The 25,555-nt window shown below is 42.8% G+C and overlaps 1 protein-coding gene across 1 annotated transcript in view; it reads right to left on the bottom strand.

Annotated features, from left to right (window-relative positions):
* The window catches only part of MAP10 (microtubule associated protein 10), a 77,027-nt gene extending 52,033 nt beyond the window's left edge, over positions 1-24,994 (bottom strand). The window contains exons 1-2 of the mRNA XM_009281822.1: positions 24,891-24,994; positions 23,718-23,906 (exon numbers count right to left, since the gene is read on the bottom strand). Of these exons, the coding sequence (XP_009280097.1) occupies positions 23,718-23,906; positions 24,891-24,994 (293 nt within the window). The remainder of the gene's footprint in view (positions 1-23,717; positions 23,907-24,890) is intronic.
* Between the last annotated feature and the right edge of the window lie 561 nt (positions 24,995-25,555).

Genomic DNA, 25,555 nt, shown 5'->3' with positions numbered 1-25,555 from the left:
GGGTGCCTACCTTTCTCATTGTATTCTGTTTAGTCACTGTGGTATATGGGAGGGCGCACTCTGTCCTGTAACGGCAGGATTCAGCGTAGTTTAACGTGCTGTGGTGTCTGAGCTGTGGGTGACAGTAAGTGATCTGTGTCCAAAGACTTCAGCAGAGAGTAGTTTGGAGAGCGAGTGCTGGTACCTGTGCATGTTTGCCTCCTCTGGGCTATGATAAAGGGCCACATTTCTACATCCAGAGCTTTGTGTTAATACGTAACGGAAATTACTGCAATGTCTAGAGCAAGCTTGTTCTGAGGAGTATGGCACACTGATTCTTGCCAACCAAACTGCTAGGAGGTTTGAAAAAGCTATTGACAACCATATCCAGAAAACAGTGGTGAATATGGAACCTGCTTGCCCTTAGTAATTTGGCTGATTTCACTACCTTGATTTAAGAATCGGCAATAAAAAGGGAAGAGGCTAGACCTGCAAGGTGGCGCAATTTCACTGAACTAAATGGAGCTGTGGCAATATACACCAGTGAGCCATCCAGTTCAAGGCCTTAGAAGCTTTAAGTTGATGAATATTCCCTGCTGGTGGCTGATTATTATTGATATGCTTTGGCACAATGCCTCTGAAGTGCAGTACTCTATCAATTCAGCACATTACATGAGCCTCAGGGTTGCTTCACTTTTGTTCAACTTTCTTTGGGCACCAGAATTCACGCTCATTTTACGGTGATGTAAGTCTGGAATAAAGCCACAATACAATGGCAGCACTCCTTCAGGTACGAATTTGCGCAAACAAGAAGTGTGTTTGTCCCTGTCTGAAAGTCCTTGCTGGCTTGGTAAGTTGGATGTTCTTCAGGTTATTTTTATTTATTTATTTTCTTTTTCTTATGCTCACTCACCTACAGCAAAAGAGCTAGCCACACTTACAGTGTATACAGATGTACATGCCTTGCTCTCAGATTCCCCGGCAGGCAAACGATGATAAATGTGGAGGAAAAGAAAGATGGCTTTTAAAGAATGACCTTAGGAAACAAAAACTACAAAAATAGTTGCTGTGCCTGGTGTACGGTGATGTAATTCTGGAATAAAGCCACAATACAATGGCAGCACTCCTTCAGGTACGAATTTGCGCAAACAAGAAGTGTGTTTGTCCCTGTCTGAAAGTCCTTGCTGGCTTGGTAAGTTGGATGTTCTTCAGGTTATTTTTATTTATTTATTTTCTTTTTCTTATTGCTCGCTCACTACAGCAAAAGAGCTAGCCACACTTACAGTGTATACAGATGTACATGCCTTGCTCTCAGATTCCCCGGCAGGCAAACGATGATAAATGTGGAGGAAAAGAAAGATGGCTTTTAAAGAATGACCTTAGGAAACAAAAACTACAAAAATAGTTGCTGTGCCTGGTGTTTCATCTGTGAATACCCAGGGAAATTAATTCGAATGCAAGTGGGAAATGCATCCATATCTTTGGGTAGAGGAAACTGAATTTTTTTGCACAGCAGCTGGCTCTTTGGGGCCAGTCTTCTACTGATGTATCCATGGGTTTCTTCATTGAAAGGGGAAAGAGGTCGTTGCTGGAAGATATTTTAAATGAAATATCAAGTGTGCAGTAACTCTTTTACTGCCTAATAGTCCTTGTTTCTCTCATTACCTGTCAGATCTCCCCTTGGCTTGGGAAGCAAGTATTTCTGAAGTCAGTCTCCATCACACAGCAGCTGGGCTGTTTGTTTGGTTAACTGTTTTCAAGACTTACCTCTTCTTTTTCTTTCTGTGAAATACATTTACAGTGTGTTTGGCCTGATTGCCTTCGGCATTGATTCTGAATGGTACTTGACCTAGTGGGATGGTTGCATCGTTGGATATTTATGTAAAGAATCAACATTTGTTTCATTAGTTCCACAACCAATGCTGGGATCCTAGGGTAAACCTTTTGTTGCCTTTGGGTATTTCTTCCAGAATGTTCTCATGTATAAAATTTCTGAGATTCTCCTTGTTAAAAAGGAGAAATTAAACAGTGAAATAACTACTGACAAGAGCCTAGAAGAACACTCTGTTTGGAAACCCACTTTCATTCAGGAGCATAGATGTTAAATGCCGGTTAGCTATGCACACAGGGAGATAATTTTGCCTTGCTCTTAGCAATGGAGGCAGAGACACCATCACTTTCCTGTGCTCCCTTTGATCTCTGTGTCACATGAACATTTCTATGCTCTGCAAGCTCAGTGCCATCTTCTGGCTGCCATTTCTTGCTGAGGCTGAGGATTATTTGGCAAATGCACATTTGAACCTTATGCAACCTTCAGCTTTCTCAGAAGGTAAAGAAGCAGGGCCTGAAAGTCCTGTTGAGGGATCTTGAAAATAAGAGAGGGAGAAACAGTAGGCGGTAAAATGAAAGACTTTTCTGACCTTCTTTTTTAGCCTGTTTTTAGTTACCTTGGCTGAATAGAGCCTTGCTTCCCATTGGTCATATAAATCGGGTGCTCGTCATCTTCCAATCTACGTCACTCTACATGTGTCTATGGGAAATAAACTCCATCTTCCAGGGAATCAATCTCAACCTGTGCTGGGACATGAGAAAGTGATAGAGATAGCTCATAAATGATGCTAGGAAAGAGCTACTCTCAATAGGTATCTCTGAGTTAGTAACCTTAACTTCTCTTTAAAGTCAAAGAAGTGGTGTTTTCCTTTCATGTATCCAAAACTGATTAGCTGACTCATTCCCTAAAACTCTTGATTTCTCTCCAAAGCCTGTGAAGAGGACCTAGCTTACCTTAGCTCAGTTGTAAATGTATGTTGGCAGATGCCTTAAGGTCTGGTGAATCCCACTCTTGATAGTTCTAAGGATGCAAGGGGGAGCTGAGGATACTTGCAGTGTGCAGGAAGTGCCAACCCCAGATTTAAAACAAGGGGATAGCTGTTCAAACTAGACACGCCTGACAAATCAGCCTTAATTCAGTAAATTGCTAGTAACATCACACTCAGCACAAAAAGGACATGAAGTTTCCTGTTCTCTGTGGGCTTTTTTAGACATGGGAAAAATCTGATATGGCATAAAATTATCACAGAAGACTGCATATGACTGATGCCTTATATAGGTTTAAAGGAAATTCCCACGACCGCATTTGACCTTCCTGTTTTTTAAAACACAATCAGCATCCATATCGTTGTGCACCTGTGTATTATCATGTACTTTGCACTTGATGAAGCTGCTGAATTATGTTAAAATTGGCAAGATGCAAGTTGATATACCTGCCAAGGCAGGAGAAAAATTAAGTTGTCTGTAAAACACGTGCCTTCACTTTAACAAACTTGGTTTAGCTATGGCACAAGCCACTCATCAGAGTACAGAATAAAATAGTCATTTCAGTGAATACAGAAAGAATACTAGAGTGTGTTTTTTGAAATGCACACTCTTGATGCAATTCCCTTGCTAAGCACTCTCTTCTGGGAAATAAACATCGTCATACGTGGTCCATTTTGCTAGCAACTCATCTCATTTATTCACCTGAGTTTCATACAGCTCAGTTTTAATTCTGCAGAAGGAAAATCTTACCATATAAAGGACGGGCTTTAAGCTACTGTTTGACTACACAGAAAATCATACTATACCTTGAATCACAGGTTTTTTGATACCTACTGGATCTTTATGACTTCAATGAAAAGAGTAGATGACATGAATAATTCTTCTGATTGATAGATTGGGGCCAGAATGCCCAGAACCTTGTGGGACTGAGTATCTAAGACCCAATCTGACAAGATTCATCCTCACAATTAACATCAGGCACTGTGCACAATCCTACTGACATCTCTGGAGACGGATGCCCAGCATACAGTTAAGAACCTGTAGAAGTCTTTGAACAGCCAGAGCTTTAGCTTCCAGGTTGAGAAATGTGTATTTTAAATATAGCACTAAACCCCCCAAAGGCTGGGTTCCAGCTGGTTTCCGTTCAGCTCTAGACTAAGTGTTACTTCACCTGGGAAATGAACCCTCTCTCAGAAGAAAGGTGCCCTGTTTGACTGAATTGAGCAATTTGAATTCCCAGGATAAAATGTACTCAAGATACAATAGACACTTCTATAAATGCTTTGAATTTAAGTAGGAATAAGTCACACACAGGAATCAATTGGCCATTTATTTGTTCATTTATTTATTAACAGAATTGTATTTTTGGTACTGAAGAGTATAGATCCATACAAGCGATGCTGCACTTCATTGGCTTTGACAGTCATTTTGCTTCTAAATATTTTACCGAGTTTCCTTGCAGCCGCAGAATTCCTGGCTGAACACTGGGGACACATCTGGTCTCCGGCTGCTTCAGTTCGTTGCACCACTGTCACAAAAGAAAGAGTGGGCAAGTACACACTGCCAATGTCAGACTCACATTTGGGGATCTTTAACAGCATAGGATCAGGAGGATGTATCCTATGTAGGATGGACGACTAGAGGCAAAAGTAGGATCTGAAACTGTTTCAAGGAAAATACAAATGTGATTCCAGGCCTTTGCATAAGAGTTTCCTCCTGGGGAGAAGAAGGGGATCTAATCTCGCCTAATGTTAGACAACTGCAGTGTAGGTGCCTGCCTTTGGGATAACCTCCTTCATAAGAAGTGGAGAGAAAGAGGTGCCTAAAGGTCGTGATTGATTTTCCCTGTCCTACCATCTGTCTTAGGATGAGATTGATCACAGCTGTACTTACAAAAGCCTGTTTCTCCATTGACTACAGAGAGACCCTGAAGGGTAGCTGAGGTGTACATGTCCACACTGCAGTCATCTACAGTTAAGGGAGATGAATGCTACCCCTGCACTTCCTGTCCCAGGACCCCTCTCTATCCCTGCAACTGAGTCAGGTAGCAATGTTCATCTGCTGTGAAATACTTTCCTACAGTTTTCCTAATCCTTCTGCTGAATTTTCTCTAGCCTCCAGACGACTTGGAAAAATGCTTTCAAGAGGCCCCAGTTTGAATCAGGTGCATAACGTGAAGCTAGGCATATGCTTAAATTACCTGATGAACTGATGTCTCGTTGGTTTAGACATGACTTATCCACCTTTAAGCAGGCCGTGGGACAAAGTGCTCAGACCCCAAACCTATCAAACACTCACATGTATAAAATACTGCATCATAGGTAGAGTGATTTTAAATTGTTACAGGCAATAAGTAGATGGTAGTTTTATCTACTGTTTTGGAGAAACTGTTGGAACCAATTGTCTAAAGCCTTTGTTGTAACCACATTACAACAGTATTATTTTCTCTGAGGGTGGTAATAAGGATGAATTAGGCAATAATGCAAATCCCTTTGAAAATGAAAAATAATACATAGGGTCATTGTTTATGTGCCCTTTGGGTGCAAAGACTAAAATAAAGATCTAAGTCTTCTTCCTCTTCTTTCCAATAGCCTGTCTCTTTGCACCCTTTGTTTTATGATTTCCTCAAGCTTATAAATCTCATGCAAGAGGTAAGGATTGCAAGGAGAGAAAAATCACTCTATCAATCAGGTGACTTTACATCATTCCTCCTCGTTGCCCTTGTGTTCAATTATTTTCATCCTTAATGGTCTTGTTGTTTTCCCTGTATATAAATCAAGCTACAATGACATGCAAAATTAAATATAGGAAAATCAGCTGTTTTCTTTATTGCCTGATGAGGATGGGCTACAGACGTATTTGCTGCTACTAGCAACCAGGGAAATGTAGCTGAAAAAGAGTTGCCTTTTTGCGCAAAATTTTCTTGACACTGTCTGCACCTTCTAGCCTACATCTTTAAAAAGACGGAGAGTGGGATCTTGTTGCTGTTGTATTGGCCTGTAGATCAGTGGGTACCTCAGCCACGCCAGGGGCAGCTGACGGATCTTGGGCAAAGTTCCTTCACCTCCGTGTCTCTTTCCCATATAAATACGTGCCTTTTAAAAGGTCCTCGTATTTTACACCAATAAGACTTTCTATTTGCAGCTACAATTATTTGGCTATGGCATTCTTCATAAGAAACTGAATGGACGATTCTGGAGACAGGGAAGATTTTAATTTATCTGTTTTACACAGGAGTTTTCTACTCAGTAAGTTGAGTTGGAGTGTAAAGTTCTGCTTTTTGGGTAAGTGCATACGATTGCTTAAAAGAGCTGGCAGATTTTCCTACTCCTTTCCATTTTACCAACCGGAATGGTGTTTCAAACTTAACATGAACCGTTGGTACACTTCCCAGTTCCCTCATTAGAACAAGCCTGATGGTGTTGCCTACTCATTTGGTTGTAAGCTTTTCCCAACCCATTTCCTTTTCTTGTACATTTAAAAGCACTAAAGAGAACAGGATCCTGATTGTAGTAGAGGCCTTCGGGCATTGCTACGTTAAATTAACAATAAATGTTGAACTTCTGAAACCCTTCAAGCCACAACAGAGTAGGTCAAATATTTGAACCGAGGTAGGAAATGTTAAATGCCATGTTGATTTGGAAATTGTATTTGATACTGTCTCAAAACATAGGACTGCGTTTCAACTGGTAGAAGAGTCATAACTTTTTTGAGGTCAACGGATCTCATACTGATTTAGCTATTACTATCCACTTGGATAGTAATGGTTTGCAATGAATGAGACAGCTAAAGATTTTTCTACTATAGATGATGCCTCTTCTACATGATTTGAAAAAGACCAAAGCTTAGAAGGAAGGAAGGGCAGAGACCGTAAAATAACATGGGCATGAGAAACCAAAGCATGCATCTCGGAGGGAAAAGACGTTGAAGCTGGAGGACTCAAGGTTTGTGCTCAGGTTTGGGACAGTCTAATCGGAGGAAGACAAAATGCTGACTGTTCACCTTTGTGCAAATCAATTGGGTATTTTGTATACAGAGATCTTGGCAGCAGCACTCTATGGGTCAAAGACCATTTGTTTGCTTTCAAATGATTTTCAAGAAATGAATGCTTTGTTGCGTTGCTGGTGCCTAACTATCATTGCATGCAGTTCTCTTGGGAAACTCACTAGTTTTGTCACTCATTGGCTTTGATTTGCCTTGTTTGGTTCGTTTCTTTTAATTCTTCAATTTTCCTTTTTCTGCTGGGGTGAACTTTGTGCTTGTGCTGCCCGGTCCAGGATACTGTAATCTTTTACTTATGCACAGAAAGCTGTGACACTGGCCACATAGGTGCAGGCTTCCACGCTCCATCCTGGCACATTGTTTGTGATTACCACTTTGCATTATCCGCACACCCCTGGCCTCTTTAGCTATCATTCAACAGTGCCAGCGAGCACCAGTTGTGATGGCGACTTCTGCATCATGACCACTTATCTACTTTATATTGGATTGATGCTACCGGTTTATTTAGGGCAGAGCTTCGTATAGGCATGCGGCAGTAAAAATACATTGAGTTTATTGTTCTGGAGCTGTGACACCGTATAAAAGAATCTGTAGCCCATACGGTCATCCACATCATTATCCTTTATCTGTGAGGTACCGGTACAGTCAGCACCTGGGAGGCTGACGTACAATGTCCTCCCCCCATACTTCGCTGCCTCACTGATTATTTACTGGGGTAACGAAGTTCTGTGGTTAAAACACTGGCCTGAGATCCAGGAGAGACAAGATAACTCTTGCCTCGGCCACAGATGTTCCTTCTGATCTTGGAGAAGTTGTTCAGTGTCTCTGTGACTGTTGGGAGTAAGAGCTCTGCTCTGTCTTACAGAAGTGTTGACAGAGGGTTAACTTGTTTGCAGCGAATAGATCCTGCTAAAATTGTGCACTGGCTGAGATGCAGAAGGCAACAAATGGGAAGGAAGGCAGAAGTTACTATAAGGGATAGGCTGAACACACAGGCCCAAGGCAACCAGGCTGCATCACTTGGTTTTGTAAAGATAAATTGATTAATCCTTATGAGGTGCTGAGACAAGTGAAAGCCATAGAAAATCCCAAATATAAATACACTGACTAACAGAATATCCACTTGCACTTCTATGAAAATCCCTGCCAGTTATTTTTTTCTGAAACTGAACCTAGTGCTTACAGCATTTTTTTTTTTATCTGCAGAATTACACACTGCAATATTCAGAGCTGGGAAAAAAGGTTAAATTCAAATAAACCTCAGGATTGAATTTTTGGCTATAAGACAGACTGAGCTGAAACTTAATTGCATCCTTGGAAGCTAATGTCATGGCCATTTGCAGCGTGGGGGCACATTAGGGAGTTTTTTCCATTCACAGCTTTCTTTTCTAATATGTATTCAAATGTAAGAGCAACTTCTCATTTTAGAAATACATCCAGAAGTAAATCCTACTTCACCAGTGCAGTAACAGGGCTGGGTTTGGGGAGTGAGGAGTTACATGTGCAGTTCTCCATTTGCTGCTTTTGAAGGCGTCACCTTCACACAAAGCATCAACCTGTTCCACACTGCAGAGGCCAGAATGGCCTTTGCTACCTGCAAAACGTATCCCGCTTCTGCTGCTCCCCCATTTCCGCACTAATCAAAGTTCTTGGCACTGATTTCTTTAATTGCACAGGTGAGATTTGAATGAAAATTGACATCACATGGGTTCCAATCTAACTGAGTTAGCCTACAACAGGATTCCCTCGACTTTTGAAAGAGCTCAATGTCCTTTAGACTCTTAAATGAAAGAGTCATTTTTTCACGAGCACTCTTCAAGTACAGTGCACAGTGATGGGGAGAGGGGTGTCTGTGTTTTTCTGAGCAGGGACATATATGAAAAAAAGTCGTCACCTAACTGACCAAGAAAACAACCGCCCTCACACACTTAGTTTATACTTTTGCCGGTGTTTCTGGGAGGTGGCGTACATGGACTAGCACGCTAATGACTTGCGTCAGTGACTTAACTCAGGGACTCTGCAAACGCACTGGAGTTTTTGTAGAATAAACAGATTCTGCAGGTGGATGCCTGGCTGTGAAGAGCTTTTGAAAAGTGCTCTGAAGGCAAGAACAGCTTCATGCTGTTCATACCTCAAGTCAGTGCTTTTACACTAAGGATGGACTTTGTTTTTGGGTTTGTAATTGTTACCTGTCTTCAGCCTTCGTAAGTCAAGGAACCAAGAGTGAAGTAAAAGGCAATGAAGAAAGGGTCTCTTATTCACCTGGCAGCCAGCAGGGGGGAAGCAAAGAAGACAGGCCTGGGGCGTGCCTATGTGGATGTTGGAAGTGATGCCCGGGACGCCCCAATTTCATTATGCTCCACTGTGCCAAGCAGCAAATGGGTCTCCATTCAACCCTTCTCTCCCACCTTCCCCCCCTTATTTCCCTCTTTTTCCCTCCCTCTTTTTACTTATTCTCACAAGTTGCTCACCTGCCCTTCTTCCTCCCTCTGCCTGTATCGTCAACCGCTAAAAAAGCTGCCTGCCTCAGGATGGCATCTCCTGGCAACTCTGTGGGAATAGTACAGTTACCAGAGCACAGTCACAAAACTTGGCGTTACAGAGGACTCCCTGGGTTTGTACTCCATGCCCATGACTGTTGTTGTGATGCCATTGCAGCTTGCCACCCCAGTGAGCAGAATTAAGCAGGGAACTAGGAGATGCTCGCTTCTCTACTCTCAGCAGCTGTGTTTGCCCAGAGTAAGAACATGTCCAGGTTTTTTCTACTTTTATCTCTTGATCATGTCTGATCATCCCATCTGCCCCATGATTTATTTCCCTACATTAGAGGAAATTACCACTGCTTATGAATTCCCATTTGCAGAGACCAAAGAGCTGAATGCAAAGGACTTCCATACAGAAATCAATGCTTGCATCAAAGGTCAGGAGAAATGATCAGACAAATAATCTGTCTTGGTCCATCATGTTCATTTTGCCTTGAGAAGATCAGAAAATCACACATACTTAGTCATATTGCTAACAATAGTCCGTTGACTTCAGATTGGGCTAAGATCCTAATTTCTACCGACTTATTCTAGGTTGAGAGTAATTCATTTCTCTGTTGTGACACACAATAAACTATAAATTCTTAGTGAAAGACTTACTGAAGGCAGATAGAAGCATATTCATCCTAAATCTGTTGACTACTGCTGCTTTATCAAAATCAAAACGTTTCAAAGAAATTTTTGTTTTTGTGTTTCTTTTATTTGCATTCACTTATATTCAGATGTTCAGGTGAGCGTTCCTGAAATCCAAAGCCTTCCGGTCAATTCTGGTCAGAGGAAAGAAGAACAACAGAGATTAGAAAAGAAGAAAAAAACCCAACCAAAGAGCCCCTCTTTAGAGTTACAAATCCCATTTTGATAAGATTACATTCTACATAGATTTGTGAATGTTTCTGCTTTTGCAACCAGTGATACATTTATTTTTTTTTACGAAAAATGTTGGTCTCCAGGTAACTTCACCTGAAACATTGGAAATGTCTTTGTTCCGTAGTGAGAAAGAGACTTACCTCTGTGGGAACGGGTGGCTCACAGACTGTGAGTGCTTGTCACCTGGGGTAGATAAGCCTAATGCACACTCCTTTTATTTCTGTCCTGATGATGCTGACATGACAATTCCATGCTTTTTTTTTTTAGTGAAAAGAGGTCAGTTTTAATTGTCATTTTAAATATAGTAACAAATTTCAGTTGAACATTTGAATACTCGTTCGAGGCCTGTTTTCTTAAGTGAAGAAAATCTCATAGCCTTGATTTCTGCTGTTTTGACACTTTCTTTTATGAAGGTGTCAGCCTCTGACTTGTAGTGCAATTATTGCAGTGACACTGACACCTATATATTGGTGCTATTACACTTCCATTTCATGTCCTCTAGATAAGAGCTGGCTCTTGGAAATCCTTTGGTTGAGTTATTTGCCTCAGGATGTGCTTGCAATGCAAAAATAAACAAGCCATAGGATTTCTGGCTTTTTAAAGCTGAAATGAAAATCTTAGTTGTCTTTATATGTGACACATTCAATGTGTGCTAATTTTCAGTTGAAGCTGCATTTGTTATAGGTGTTATTTAATGTGATGGCGTTGGTAGAGAGACACAGAGGACTAGAATAGTTCATATTAAATTTCTGGAGAAAATTCCTCTCTAAAATACAAGAATGAGTTCAGATTGTTGCAGTAGGTATAGAATTTGGCAACGGCACTTTCTGGCTGACTAGCTCCTTGAATTGATGGTCCATCAACCAGAGCCAGGAGGGAGAAGCTGAAAGACTGTCATGACATTCATTGGCATTTTCACCACTAAAATGGCATGGCTATACGTAAGAGTAGATATTATTGCTGATCAATACAAGCAGCTGTCCTGGAGGCAAGCAGAAGAAATGCCCTTACTGTGAGACTTCCAAACAGGGCAGAATTTGTCAGTGTCTCTAGGACATTAGTAAAACTATAACCACAGAACTTCTCTCAAAGCTGATGAAAGAAGAAAAAAAGAAGTTTGCATTTTACGAAGCATGTTACTTTAATCTGACATAAACTTGTGCTGCCATTTGTGCTGCCATGGGGTCATGTTCCCCCTCCCAACCCTTACTAACCACTTGTGCCCGCTGCTGCCTCTTTTGTGGTGACATTGATATGATTCGTGATGAATCAGATGGGAGAACAGATGGAGCTGAAAAGTACCTCACCTGAAAGTATGACTGCTGGGTCACTTGCATGTGCTTGCCCAACACTGGTGTTGGTACAAGGGAAGCACTAAGAGCAAGGAGCCAGATGAAGGAACTCACTGACCATGGTCTTGGTTCTGCGTTGCAGAGAATAAAGAAAGTATACTTCAATCACAAGTATTCTCAGAAAGAGCTTAACCGGTCCCCCTGCAGAGAGCAACTTGAGTACAGGCTTGGTTTGTCTAGTCAGAAGATGACTAGAGAGTGAGGAAGATTCAAGGATTCTCAAGTCCTGACTCTCATGACAGTTCATGACTCAGATACAGAGAGGTGTACCAGGATCAACAGCAAGCTCAGACCTCCTCATGATCCTCATCACGATGCTCACGAAGTGCTTAGTTCAGTCTGAATCAGAAGCAACTCTTTCATAGTCAGCAGAGTTACGCTATCATAAAACCAGCATGACAGGACAATCAGGTCTTATGTTGATAATTATCCGGTTTCTTCACTTTGAGCATTCCCAACCATTTTAGCAATGCTTTCCACATCTTCCTCATGTGTTGCTATCTTGTCTGGCAGACTGGGGTTGTTTGATTTTCTGCTGGTGCCAACCACTGGTCTCAACATCGCTTTTGTGGCTTTGTTTGAGGAGTAGAGGGCTGCCAGTGCTGCTCGCTGGATTGGCAGCCTCCCCCATGTGTAGTCAGGGAGAAGAGATAGATGATGCCTTAACGATGATGTGGGAGAGGAGGCCTTGTGCTCACTCCTCTGCTGTGACAGGCACTCCAGCGAAAATCTCCTAATGTCCTCTCAGATGAGTTGTCCTTTTGAACTCCAATTTCACTAGTTTGAAAATGGTTTCTGTATTAATTAGTTGATCTCTCCTCTTGAAATTTTCAAATCAAACAGTGGACAACCCACACACGTACAAACACAAGCACATCTATGCTTATTCACTGCTATTAATAAATTTTTAAAAAAGATCCTGGGTAGACTGCAGTTTATGAACCTACATAAGGTAGCATAAGAAGAGGACAAATTAGCAGTCCTAGTATAAATCTCTGTTGCAGGAAAATACATTCCTTCATGCTAAGAGCTGCTGAAATGGCAAATTTTGATAAGCTTGCACCCACAATTTTTTTTTTCAATATGTCTTCCTTTTTCCACAGTGCCAGTTGTGTGGTTTATTTAAGAAAATGTAACGTACACACCTTCTTCTCCATTCCTTGCAGCCTCTTGGCAAAAGAGTCAGTGTTCGTCTCAGAAAATTCAAAGGTATATAATTGGAGTTGCTAAAGGGCTTGACTCAACTTTTTTGAGAGTTCATTGAAGAATTTTTTTTTTACCTGGACGAACCATCAGGTGCAACAGAGCAGGTGTCCAGATATCAGTGTCATCTGCTGCCTTGCCTCAGAATATTTTAGAGACAAAATATGGTGCCTAGCTTTTTTCTCAACTTTTCTTTTTCTTTTTTTGGACAGCTTAAGCTACGTGAGATGATTGTACACACCATAGCTTCCCATTGCTGCCAGATGACTGAAAAAGAAAAACTGAAGCTAAATTTGGGTGTGCTCTCTCTTTTGGAATACGTTTAGTGTGCAGTCCCTTTTCTTTCTCAATTCAAGCATTGCTTCTAAAGCATATCTGTGAATCACTCTTAAAAGCATCAGCTGTGGCCATTTCAAAGCATCATCTGCTTAACAAATTCAAAGTAGATTGACCTGTTTCCCCATGCTAAAACAGTTTCACTGAATTGTTAATTTTAGAGGATGTTTCCGTACAGTAGCTTTCTTACTTCTAGAGCCTGATGGATCTGATTTTGATGCCCTCAAGTCAGTAATAATTTACCCCACATGCACTAACATACCATTAAGTATGAATAAGAGTATCACCATCAAGCCTTATGTAAACTTGTTTCAGGTTCACCCAGTACACTTTATTCTGTTCTTTCCCCATTCTTATCTCTCTCTTCCCCCTTTGACTTTCTTATAGTTTTGTCAGTTGTTTCAACAGCAGATCCTGTCCTCTAGAACAACTTTCTGTTACTGCTCTTTGACTTTCCAAATCATTCCAGGTGGGATCTCACAGTAATGAAACCTGTTGTCAATCAGGTGTAACATTTAGGCAGTGTTAGAGAAGCAACAAATGTTGGTTTTACATCACCTTGAGGTTCCTCAGTGCTGGCTGATCTTCCAGTGTCCAGAGCATCCAGATGTGAGGCTGGCAGAGAGTTGCAGGAGGTTGGCTTATGCAGCTGCACTATGATAGAAATACCCAAGAAACTATTTTAGGTACTGAAAACAACATAACTTAAAACAAAAAATAAGCACAGAGCTGGTCTGCTGCTGAGTCCCATAGGAAACTTAGCTGGGTAGAGCACTGTGGCTCACTATGCTACTGCAGCTTTCTCTGCCCAGCACTGCCCTGTGCACAGCCCCTGCTGGGTCCTGACCCTGCAGCCAGAGAGGGGAGAAGCAGAGCAAGACACTGGAGACCTGCGTGCAGTTCTTGGCTGTGCCAAAGATTTTGTGTCACCTTGAATATGTCCCTTACTCATCTTCTGTTACTACTTCCATCTGTAAAATAGGGAGAACATGTTTCAACTCCTCATAGAATAATTGTGAAGGTAAATCCGAGAAAACATTCAAAAACTTTTATAATAAGTAATAATGCCGGTAATACAATTTATGAATGGGGTGGAACAGAAGTTTCTGTTTCTACAGAGAGCAAAGCTTATTCCAGTTTCTTTTTATAGTATTCTTTACTTTTCTAGAGGTGCGCCTGGTTTCCTAATTAAATAGTTTCATAAAGAGAGCTCTCCTCCCCTGCCAATGCATTGGAACCCAACAGCAGAGCACAGGCAGCTCATGGGTAATGTCTGTTGGTCACAGATCTCTTGGGGTTCGACTTCAGGCAAAATGTGCGTGTAGCCATTTAAAAGAAGACCATGCTATGTAAACAAAAAGTTGCATTTTGATGTCATTGGAGATTCAAAAAGTTATTTCTGTCCCAGGCTTGATCCTGTTCCGATTTGAGGTGATGGGAGCTTTGCTGCTAATTTCACAGGGAGCTGGGCTGGAGTGAGTAAGCTAGCAGTGATATTTAAAGAGAAGCAATGCCAGCTAGGTAATCACTTCCAGAGCGCTGGGGAAGGCAAGCATGTTTTGTACCTTTCTGTTTGAAAACACAAGAGACTGACTAGTCCACACAGCCAGGGGCAGGCTGCAGAAATTAATCAGTCTCCCATGTTGGGGTTCGCTAAGCCATTCTGTGAGAAGACTTTACTCCCCTAAGGGTGCTTTTGTCTTCCTCTGCACTCCTTTCCTCTACACTCCTTCCCAAAGGATCACTCCTAGTCCCCTGGAAACCTGCCTCAGGGCCACTGTCTGTGCTGGAGTCCTTGATTTACCCCCCCATGAGCACCACTTTTCTTCATCACCCATCCTGCTTGCAGCAGCACTGCTTCCGGTACGTAGTGTCTTGCAACCCTGATGCAATGCTGCTGCTGCGTCCTTGCACTACAGGGCTGCCAAGAAGCGGTGGCAGAGCTGAGGCAGCTTGCTGAGGAATAGGGGGGAAGGTGCTCCGTGCCTTAAATATGACACTTGCCTGGTTGCTCAAGAACCCAGTATTAGACTGTTTCCCAGAAGCTTCCCAGTACACATAGGACAAGACTCCTGTAGGCCAGTCTTGGGGAGACGCTCTCTGCTTATGAGGTCCTTGCACTGCCCTGCCCCGAGTTGGATGCCTTGTGCCACGCTTGTGAGCAAGGCTGGCAACTGTGTTTGACTTTCTCAGGAGTGGCCCATGCAGAAAAGGGTGCTGGCTCCCACCTTTTATTCAGCACTGTGCAAAGCAGGTCAGCACCTGGGTTGCCACACTGCATGCAGCAAAAGCAACTGTGCTCAAGGAGCTAGACAGAGACGGCAGAGCTAAAGCTGCATTGCTATATTTAGCACTTAACCAGAGTGAGCCACAGTTTGCTTGAGGAAAGATGGATCTTCCTCACTGCTCCGGACAGATTTAGGAGTATGCACAGCAGCATTATCTCATGTTACTATGTCTTCATTATTTCAACAGTGGCCTGTTTCAACTGGCTGTAAGACAGCACTTCATGAAGCATTAGGCATAATTAAAATTAACTTTCAGCTGCCAAAACAAATAACCAGACTAAATGCATTTTCCTTTCTTTTACTTTGAGTTGTCTTTGTTCCTTTACTGAGTGGAGTTACATGGTCCTTCAGAACTGTTTTCCCAACCCTTCTCAAGTTTGAAGTAACCTGAAATAAAGAGTTCATGATCACTTCTGCAGTGAGTATCTGGGCTTGGCTCCATCCACAGTAAGACCATATGCAAAATGAGGTGGGAGTTCCTGTTTGGGGAAAGGTGAAAGGCACAGTGCAAAAACAAAAACCAATTTACAGCTTTTCTATAACTCACCGTGGAGTGACATTGTTTTGACAGGCGAGAGGCAGTGTACCTCACTGCACTGAGAGAGATGTTTCTGAGTAGCCAGAATCTCCCTTTGTAATGTGTGTGAAAAGGAAAGTAGGCCAGAGAAAGAAACAATTCTCTCTTAGTACAGTCATGCTTGCTCAACAAAACTTAGAAGATAGTATCTACAGAAACACCAGCCTTTCAAAAGCAACAAGAATTAGGAGATTACCCAAGTGTCACTACCTCATTTACTGAATCTGTAGAAAACTCTCTGGAAACTTGATCCACATGCCTGCTCATTTCCACATGCCTGCTCATTTTTGGCTATTATGCAAAGAGTAATTACATTATCAACCAACCAGTAAAACAGGCAAAAACCTGTGGTGAATGCTACTGTTCCGCTGATCTATTTAATGGATGAATGATCTTTTCATTTCATCTGCATCCGACTTGTAAAGGAGAGAAGGCAAAATAGAATAACAGCAATAAAACCATCAAAAAAGGGGATGGGGATGTCTGCATTGTTCTGTGAGGCACCGTGCAAAGACCCACTTTTGACCAAGTTTGCAGTGATAAATGCATGTGACTAAATTTAGCACTGTGTGGACCTATGTGTCCTGAAAGCAGTACAGCCCTGTGACCGTTACGCTACCGGACTCGGCAGACCTACCCCTCAGCAGGGCTTGCTATTTTGGGTACTGCACTGCACCGCCCGGCTGGCACACCTCCTGCTCTGGCTCTAGGGCAGCCTCTCCAAGTTTAGGCCAACTCCGTAGTGATTTGTAAATGTACCCAAGCTCTGAAGCAGTGTGATGTTTTTCACGCAGGGAGGAGAAGAGAGGGAAAAGACCAGTGTTGTCTGGCATTTGAAAGCTGTGTACCTTACCTCTCTCTCCTTTTCAGTGTACCAGATTCTTGCCATAAGACTCCGATAGAAAACGCACTGAAGAAAATGAAAAGATTCCTACAACATCAATAAGCTTTCAATCAGGTCAAAAGAGCAAGGTTATGTGGTTGCCTGGCTGCTCCAGTTCTCCTATGTCCACAGTGGCAGGCTGTCAAATCCGGTAATTCACATAAAATAACCTTCTAGCATAAAATGGAAAAAACAACAGCAACAAATGGAAATTATAAAAATGAGAGGAAAAAGAAAAAAAAAAAAAGAAGCTGATGTGTTCTTTAGTTTCTTAAATACACAAGTAGTTAAAGATCAAGTAGCTGCAACTGAAAATATCAGGGCTCAGCTAATGCCATGTGTGTCTGCCATAACCCTCCCATGGTGCCCCACCACTGTGATCAAGCAGCCCAGAGAACCTGAAATGTCGCTCTTTCCAGGCCTGGCAGGGTGAATGTGTCTCCTAGCGACTGGATCATTTACAAACTCTGGCCACCTAAGTAGCTGTGGGTAGCAGAGCTGCTCAAATCGACACCAGCTGGCTGAGCAATAGAGCCTCGGCTATAATGTTCCCTCTTGGGTTGACTACCCCAAACTTTTACCCCTCAAACCTGTTGCTGCCCCTGTGTAGAAAAGTCTACCCAGAATGGACATGCAACTGAGCAAAGCTGCTGTTGCCCTGGCTCTCCTGGGGTGCCAAGCCTTGCTGCCAAAGTCATGCAAATAACTCGTTGGCGCAGAACAAAATCAGGTCAAGGAACTCCGGAATTCGGTCTGAATCACTTATAATTTAAGCACAAAGAAGCATGAGGTTATTTGCAATGTTTCTTCTGTGGCCTGCTCATTTCTGAAGCAGAGTACTCAGTGAATTCACAAGATTTAATGCAGCATCAGAAGAAACGTAAAGGTAATGTTGTTATACTACTCCAAGGGCCGGGTGAAAAGTCATAGCAGAAAAACAAACCTCACTGAACTGTTAGATGTCTCATGATAGATGAGTCAAAAACTCTTTGTTTCCTGTTACACTGTTACCAATTTAGCAGGCTGCAAAACCAGAAAATGGAGCTGTGGATGACAAAGGAGAGATAATTTGCGAAAAAGGCCCACAGCTTGTGGGGTAGATGAAAGACAAGATACAGCAATTACAAAATACCAGGAGACACACTATGTGGGCAAAGGGTGTGTCCGGGTTCTTCAAGCATTTGAGCAATTAAAATCCAAGTTACCGTTCTTTCCAATAGTTTTCAGTGAGCAGAAGCAGGTGCCTTCTGCAAAGACCACTAGTATACATCAGATACATGTTGCGTCTGGCACGAAATGAAAGGCTCCAGTGATCCTCAGTTTGCATCCTTTGTAAATTCCAGAGGGGAAAAAGCGTTTTCTGCTAGAAAGTGTAGAAAATGGTGCTATCAGTGGGATGTCACAGCACGGAACAAGAGCAGAAGTTCAGAGGTTATTATGAGGCCCAGGTTCAAGATTACTCACCTTTGCTTCTGTCATGTGAGCCAGACTTACTGGTGAAATTCATTTCATGTGTACGTGATCTAAGTAAGGCTTCATCATCTACCACACAACCCCAAGGATAAAGAGTTAAATACAGCTTTGGGCCATGTGTGAACCATCAAAAGTAAGTGACTTTGCATTTTGATTACACTAGATATTGTTTGGTGAACTAAAACAAATGACTTCTAGAAGATTTGTGAATCCTCCTGTGAATTAAAATGTTCTGTATTTCAACTCCAAATGTTGGTCAGCAGAGCAATGCTATATAATAGGCCACAGAATAAGCCGTGATTGTTTCCTGTCATTCTGCTGTTTCAGACTGAATGCCTTAAAAACGAGAATTGGGAGATGTGAGGTAGAATGGGAGCTTAGATTCTATTGGCACAATTTGAAAAGTAACCGAACAGTTCAATAGCAACTTAACAAAGATCCATGCGTGAGGAAGACATCTCCCTGGGGTTCTTGACAGTATGGCATCTACATTCTCCCGTATTTCAGGAAGGAATTTAGAATGAGCTCAGAGGGAAAACAATGCAGAGAAAAGCCACGAGAATTATTATGGGAAATGAAAAACAGATCATAGCAAAAAACTCTGAGCGCGGTACCTATTTCCTTTACAAAAGAACTGATTGAGGAGTAACAGAGTTACAGTCTGTATGTTCCAGCACTGAGCACACAGCATGAATGAACTTTTCAGTATAGTGGACAAAAGTATAACAAGATGCATTAACTAAAAGGCAAGACAGTTCAAACTAGGAATAAGGCACACGTTTTTAACAGCGAAAGTAATTGAAACAATTTACCAAGGACTTCAGTGAATTTTCCGTCAATGAGAATACATATAGAATGACTGGAAATTTTTCCAGAAGGCACCTAGTTGAAACAAAAATTAGTTCATGGAAGTTCAATGGCATGTCATATACAGGAGGTCAGACTAGATTATCACAAATGGGCCTTTAGAGCTTTAAAGTCTAAGAATTTATGGGAGATTGAAAAGATATTAACAAATTTTCTTCCAGTAGAATGTCCTTAACAAAGATCAATCTCTCTATCAATGGATTTTCCATACTTTCCATCACCGTCTTAAGTCTTTCCCAAATAAATTAGATTAGTGTAGTGAGATCAATAGTGCTTTCATAGCATCTTCTCTTTTTCAGCCTGCCTTGGTTATTGAAAGAACTATCTAGTCTAAATATACACAATCTTTTATTCCATTTGAGAAACAACCCATCCAATTATATCTCATTAAAGCATCTTAAAATGAAAGTTTTAATCAATGTAGTAAAACTGCCAACTAAGAAATGCCAAAACTTTAAAACTTCTTAAAAAATTAGCTCTGAACATTTTTCTATCAAGAGCAAAGTATTTTTTACAAAATAATTTTGTTTACATTTTCTAATTTCAGATTTTTCTGAGTTAGTCAAGTGCAAAAGTTCTGGTTGGACCATATGGAAAATAATATTTACATCCTTTAATAGCTCCGCTGATTTTCTTTCATCTTTCAAATACCCCAAACTTGTCACGTGCTAAAACCAACTCTGGAAAATGTCAGTCCCAGAAAACATGCTTGTCAAATCGATAGCAACCAAAAACAAGAGGAGCGGTCGTATTAAAAACTGAAGTCAGTGATAATTATGATGGAATTTTGGTGCATATCATCAGTTTGCCTAACCTAAGATGCAGACATTAAGAGGCCTGCCAGCAGAAGTTGCCCGGGAGATGTGCTGAAGCAGCCTGTCTCTTGATGCCTGGGCTGTCTTTTCTCCCTGGCTGACTTCATTCACATGCCTCATCATGCCAATTTACTCCAGTCCTTTCCCCTCCCTCCCCAGCAGAGTCGGATGTTGCAACCTATTTACAGTGAGGAGATTCCCTTACTGGGTGAACTTTCTGTTACCTGGCAGGAGAAATTCCTCGGGAATGAATGCAGTCTCAGTATCTGTGAAACAGCTAAGGGATTAGAGATGTCTTTTCAAGTCACTGAAGGTTTCTGATAAAGAGCACAGCAGCACGCTGCCGGAAGTGTGGAAGAGTACTCATCCCATAAAAGACTATGGAGATTTTTTTGCAAGTAGAAACTGAACATCCATGTTGGACATTGGCTATTATTGCTCCAGTCCCAGTAAAACGTGATGTATGTGATGGGTGCAAATTTCACAGGCTTTATGCAAGTCAACCCACACTGCTGCAGGGTGGTTGTGTATGTTACCCAGCAAGACAATGCACAGAGAATTCAGACTGGGAATATCCACGGTACAGTTTGATCAGCATGGTGCAAGAGAAATTCACCTTTTTCCTGCTTCTGTCTGCCTCTCTTCTTTCACTTCTGTACTCTTAAGGCTTTGTGTCCATTGAAAGACCCTCAGGGGGAACCTGTGGTAGAAATGTATGGAGCCAGGCACACTCTTGTCTCACCACCACTAGAAGGAAGCCACTTGGTGGCTTTCCAATAGCTCCTCAGCAGAGGAGAGGCTACAGCTGCCTTGCTCTGCCATAGTCTTACCCTTGGAGATGGTATGTCCACTGCCAGGACACCCAGGTTCTGCTTCCTGTTACATTCAACTAGGGTGAACCTAGCTTATTGTCTGGCGCATTTCAGTGAAGGAAAAAAAAAAAAAAAGAAAAAAAAGAGGCCTGTCACAAGTGAAATAGTTGGGGAATTAGTGAAATAGTGTGGAATTAAAAGAACGGCTTCTCTCCACAGTGAATGGAAGCCAAAACGGCTGTGAATCTCATTTCAGCATCTATCAGAAAAACTGTCAGCCTGGTTATAGTAAAGATGATAATATTATGTTGTTTAATCTTATCTGGATATGTCCCCTCCAGTGGTTTCCTGCTGGTAAACCACAGAGAAGAGAGGCAGTAGTAAGTAAACTAGAGGAAGTGAGATGAAATACAGTATGCTGCTTTGGTTAATAGGGAATTCATGTGAAGGATATTGCTAATTAAAACCAATAGTATTTTCCTCCATCTGAGCTTTCAAAACCAGTTTCAGAGGATACAGAGGATGTTTTGTTTCACTGAATTGCTCGTAGTTTAGGGGAGCCACTGGGATGAAATATTAGTATTGCGGTAAACTGTGCTTGTGCTTTAAGAGCAACATGTGAAATAGGCACTTTACAGATTGTGAGTACGTGGTTTCACCCCCATAATGTCCAAATGAAAGGGCAGCTTGGGGTTAGAAGAGCAAAATCCACCCTCAGCCTACTCTGAGGTAAAAGAAACTGCCAAACAGTCGTGGTTACTGGAATAAGAGCTCTTATGTCCCTGGGCTATGCGTGTGTGGCTCCAGGGCTGCTGGATCTACAGAAGCATGAAGTCTGGGGATTTGCCTGCAGTGTGACCTTTGCACCAGCCTGTGGATGGCATGGTGATTCACAGGGAGTGTGCGAAGCCAGTGGCTGCCTCCCTGCTACTGCTCACAGCTTTCCTCTGGTGTGACCAGAGGGAGTTGAGGTTGCTCCAAAGACCTGGCCAGAATTCCCTTATAGAGCACCTCACCTCATTAACTGCATCAGGAAATACTGAGCAACGTCAGCAAAAAGAGTTGTGAGTGAGATGACGTCTTTATGCATTGGTGAGATCTTGTGCTCAGTGCTTACTTACTTCACCTGGATTCTAGGCTTGTGCCCAAGGCTGAGGAAACAAACCTAAACTTTCTTCATTCAGCCTGCCTATTCATGAGTGCCTTGTGTCAGCAAAACATGCCTCATCATGTGGCTACCAGATGTTTTCTCCACCTCCTACACCACTTCCAAGGATCCCACTCTGACCCACTTCCCCAACAACGAATGGAAAAGTCCACTTTTGTTGTTAGAGTTGTCTTTACATCACTGGAAACAAACAGTCTGTAGGAGATATTGGAACAACTCCCTGTGTATTAATAGTGTCTGAAGATTGGCTTCAAATGTGGCTGAGCTGGATACTTTGAAATTAAATATGAAGGGGAGAAGCAAAGAAAAGATACTGCAGGAAAAATTTGGCACCCTCTTAATCAGAGCTGTCCAAGCTGTGGCCTGTGGGATGTCTTAAGTCTGGCTTCTGCTTGTATGTTATCTGGCCCATGGCTGAACTGTTATAATACCTTCTGGGTCCATATTGTCAAAGGCTGGACTGTCCTGCTGTAGGTGACTTATCCCCAATCTGCAGCAAGTGAGTGTCCTTTTCTAAGGATACATGCATCCTGGAAGAATTGGAATCTGAAGGGAAAATCAGCCTCCTCCTTTCTCTCCAACCCTTTTCAATTACATTTTTATGTTTATCAGTTTTTAGTTCGGGCAAGGGATTCCTCTTACCCCATTTGCTCTTGTGTTCTTGAGGCTTGAACAGCCCTTTATTATTGCAAGAAGCTCCTCTTTTCACCTGTGTTCTGGTTTCTGGCCCTTGTTCTTCCTTGTTGACTCCCTAGGGGTACACAGGTGGTAGCCTGGAAGCCAAAAGGAATGATACTGGAGGAGTGAGAGATTGAGAGAGAAAAAAAGGGAGAGAGGAAAAAAAAGGAAGAAAGAAAAAAAAGCAGTGATCACAGCAAGCCTCCAGACTCTCCTAACAGCAAACCCCTAATACATATCAGTGTGCTGGATCTTGTCAAGGTGCAGGTAAGGTATAATTTTGGGAACGCAACCTAAACGTTTAGCTTGTTGGCTGTAAATGTTTAGACCTGTTAAGTAAGGTATCACAGTTCCGTCATGAAGTACATTCTGTCAGCCAAGAAAGATTTTTTTATTCACAGGCAGTGCCATAGTTAGTCTGTTCTCTAATGGTGGACATCGGCCTCAGAGGCACCACACAGCAGAATGCCTAAGCATTTCTCATGTCCAAATTAAGCCCTCTTAGACAGGCTGTGGGCACAGAGGGGTGAATTCACCCTGTGTGCAGGAAGGAGTTAATCTCACCACTGCAGTCTGGTAGGGATTGACTAGCATTTTTTCAGAGGATAAGGAAATGCCATGACTCACAGATAACTTCAGTCAGGATTTTTTAAGCATAGTGTTCCTTAGGATGGTAGGTGAAACACCGAAATATTCTTGGAGAAAGCTGATTTGCATCCAAAGTGCTTTGTAAAACGAGCCTTGAAAAGAAAACCCGGTAAGTAAATGCAAATATTGTTCTTAGCGTACAAAATATTACAGCTCTGTTACCTATTAGTACAGTACACTACCAGCTTCCTAAGTTTGCGCATGAAACGCAGCCAAGCTTATAAAAGAGCAATTTAGCTTCCCTGACGGTACAGGCAGCAGAGAATCAGCCACGGCAGGGGTAGGTTAGTCACTACACAGGCAAGCGTGGCAAAGCGGGGTGAGAACGCAGCCCCCGCGCAGAGCGGGGCGCCAGCGCCGGCACCGCGCAATTGCCAGAGGACACCTAGCGGCGGTTAGCGCCCGCTACCGCTGCGCCGACGGGCTTCCCCACCCCGCCTTCCCGCTGCTGCCCGAGGGGTTAAGCCGCGCCGCGGGGTACCCAGCGAAGCCGCCCCGCGCCGTGCGGCGGGGAGAGCTCAGCAGCGAGGCCCGGCAGGGCTTGCCGAAAACAGACGCCTGGGCAAGTTCTGCTCGGGCGTCCAGCCGCGAACGGACGCTGCCGAAAACAGCGTTTGATCAAGGGCGTTTTGCGTAGCTCGGTATTAACGCGCGTTGTCAGGTGAGGGGGACTAATGGCAGGGGGCAGAGAGGCGCTTTCAAAGCTGCGCAGAAGGACCTAATCGCGTAGCACGACGTAGAGGGAGTGAGGGTTAGCTGAGAAGATCGAAAAAGAGAAGAGAAATCGGGAAGGACCGGGGAGGACTCTTGCTAAAGAAGGTCCCGAGAGAGTCTGGAGAACAACTGTCCAGGTCGTCCAGTTTTCCTTCAGCGCAAGCGATGCAGCGCACAAGATGAACGTCAGCAAGGAGAGAAAATGCAGCGATTGCCGCAAAGAGTCTGAACTCCAGAAGGGCAGCGCGTCCTCGGAGTGAAAGGGACTCATTGAAATAAGCAGCCAGAGCATTCCAGTAATGAGAACTTGGCCGGCACAGAAATCAGGGACAAGTACTGCCTACCATACTCTGTGCACACTTACACCTCTCCTGATTCCCTGTCTTCCCGTTGACATTTCCTGGGCTAGTTTTTAAAGGAATGAACCTTCCAGGAAGGATGCTGTCTATGACATGATTAAAGTGGGAAAATACACTGTTCCGTTCACTTGCAGTGGCTTTTTCTGAGGCTCCTTGTCAAGACAATAATAATATTATTCCTGTGGTCTTGCTTCAGTACAGAGGCAGTCTGCTGCCTAACTGGACTGGTGATTTTGGGCAGAAATGCTCACGTTCAAAAATACCATTTTAACCAAAACAGTAACACTCAGGACGTCATCCAAATGCTAACTAATGAACGTAATGTTTGCCAAGTGCTTTCAGAGTAAATGTTGACACCTTGAAGTCTGTTCTAATAAGCCTGCATGAACCTATGCTTAAATTTATGATTGTGGACTGTATTTCTTGATTTAAAATGTACATTAAAGGAACAGTTAAGAACAATAACCTAAAATTTGGCCTGCCCTGGGTGTTTTGGATCTTTGGCATACACGTGGCAGTTCCTTTCCACTGAAGTCTTCTGCTCTGTTTCCGGCAAAGGGTAGGCAGTGAGGAGAAGTTTACAAGGCAGCGGAATACTTGTAAATGTCAACATGCAGCCTGCTCGCCAGAGCTGAGCGAACTGGTACAACCAGAAAGTTCCATATCCATGAGAGGTGGGCACGGGTGGAGGGGAAAGCAAGTGAGAGAGGACTGGGAAAAAAAAAAAGAATCCTGGGTTGTTTCTGTAGGGCTCTGTAGGAGTAGACTTTATCCCAATGATGTTGCAGGCCTTGTAATTTGGGGTAGCAGATGGCAGCAGCCACATCAGTCCTGATAACATCTTCTATTTCGCAACCTCTATGTAGAAGTGGGCCCTGTGGTTGCAGGTATGGCCCCTTGCAGAACTGGCCCACAGAGTAGAAATAGGGAAGTTCAAACTCCAAACCCAGACTTCGGTTTGCTTACCAGAACGCGTGGAGGAGGTGGAGGAAATGCGGATACCTAGCCATGGCTTATTTGGCAGGCAAACTAATGTTCAGGGCTGTACGACACAGAGGGAAAGCACCGCTGCTCCTGACCACCTACAATTTAAGAGCGGTATGCAGGAGGCAAAGCACACAGGGCGATTCCGAGGACTCCACTGCCATGTGTTTCTTCGCTATAGGTATCTCTG

Source organism: Aptenodytes forsteri, unplaced genomic scaffold (genome assembly GCF_000699145.1).
Source record: "Aptenodytes forsteri isolate BGI_AS27 unplaced genomic scaffold, ASM69914v1 Scaffold132, whole genome shotgun sequence".
Classification (NCBI taxonomy): Eukaryota; Metazoa; Chordata; class Aves; order Sphenisciformes; family Spheniscidae; genus Aptenodytes; species Aptenodytes forsteri.
This window is presented reverse-complemented; position numbering and strand designations above follow the sequence as displayed.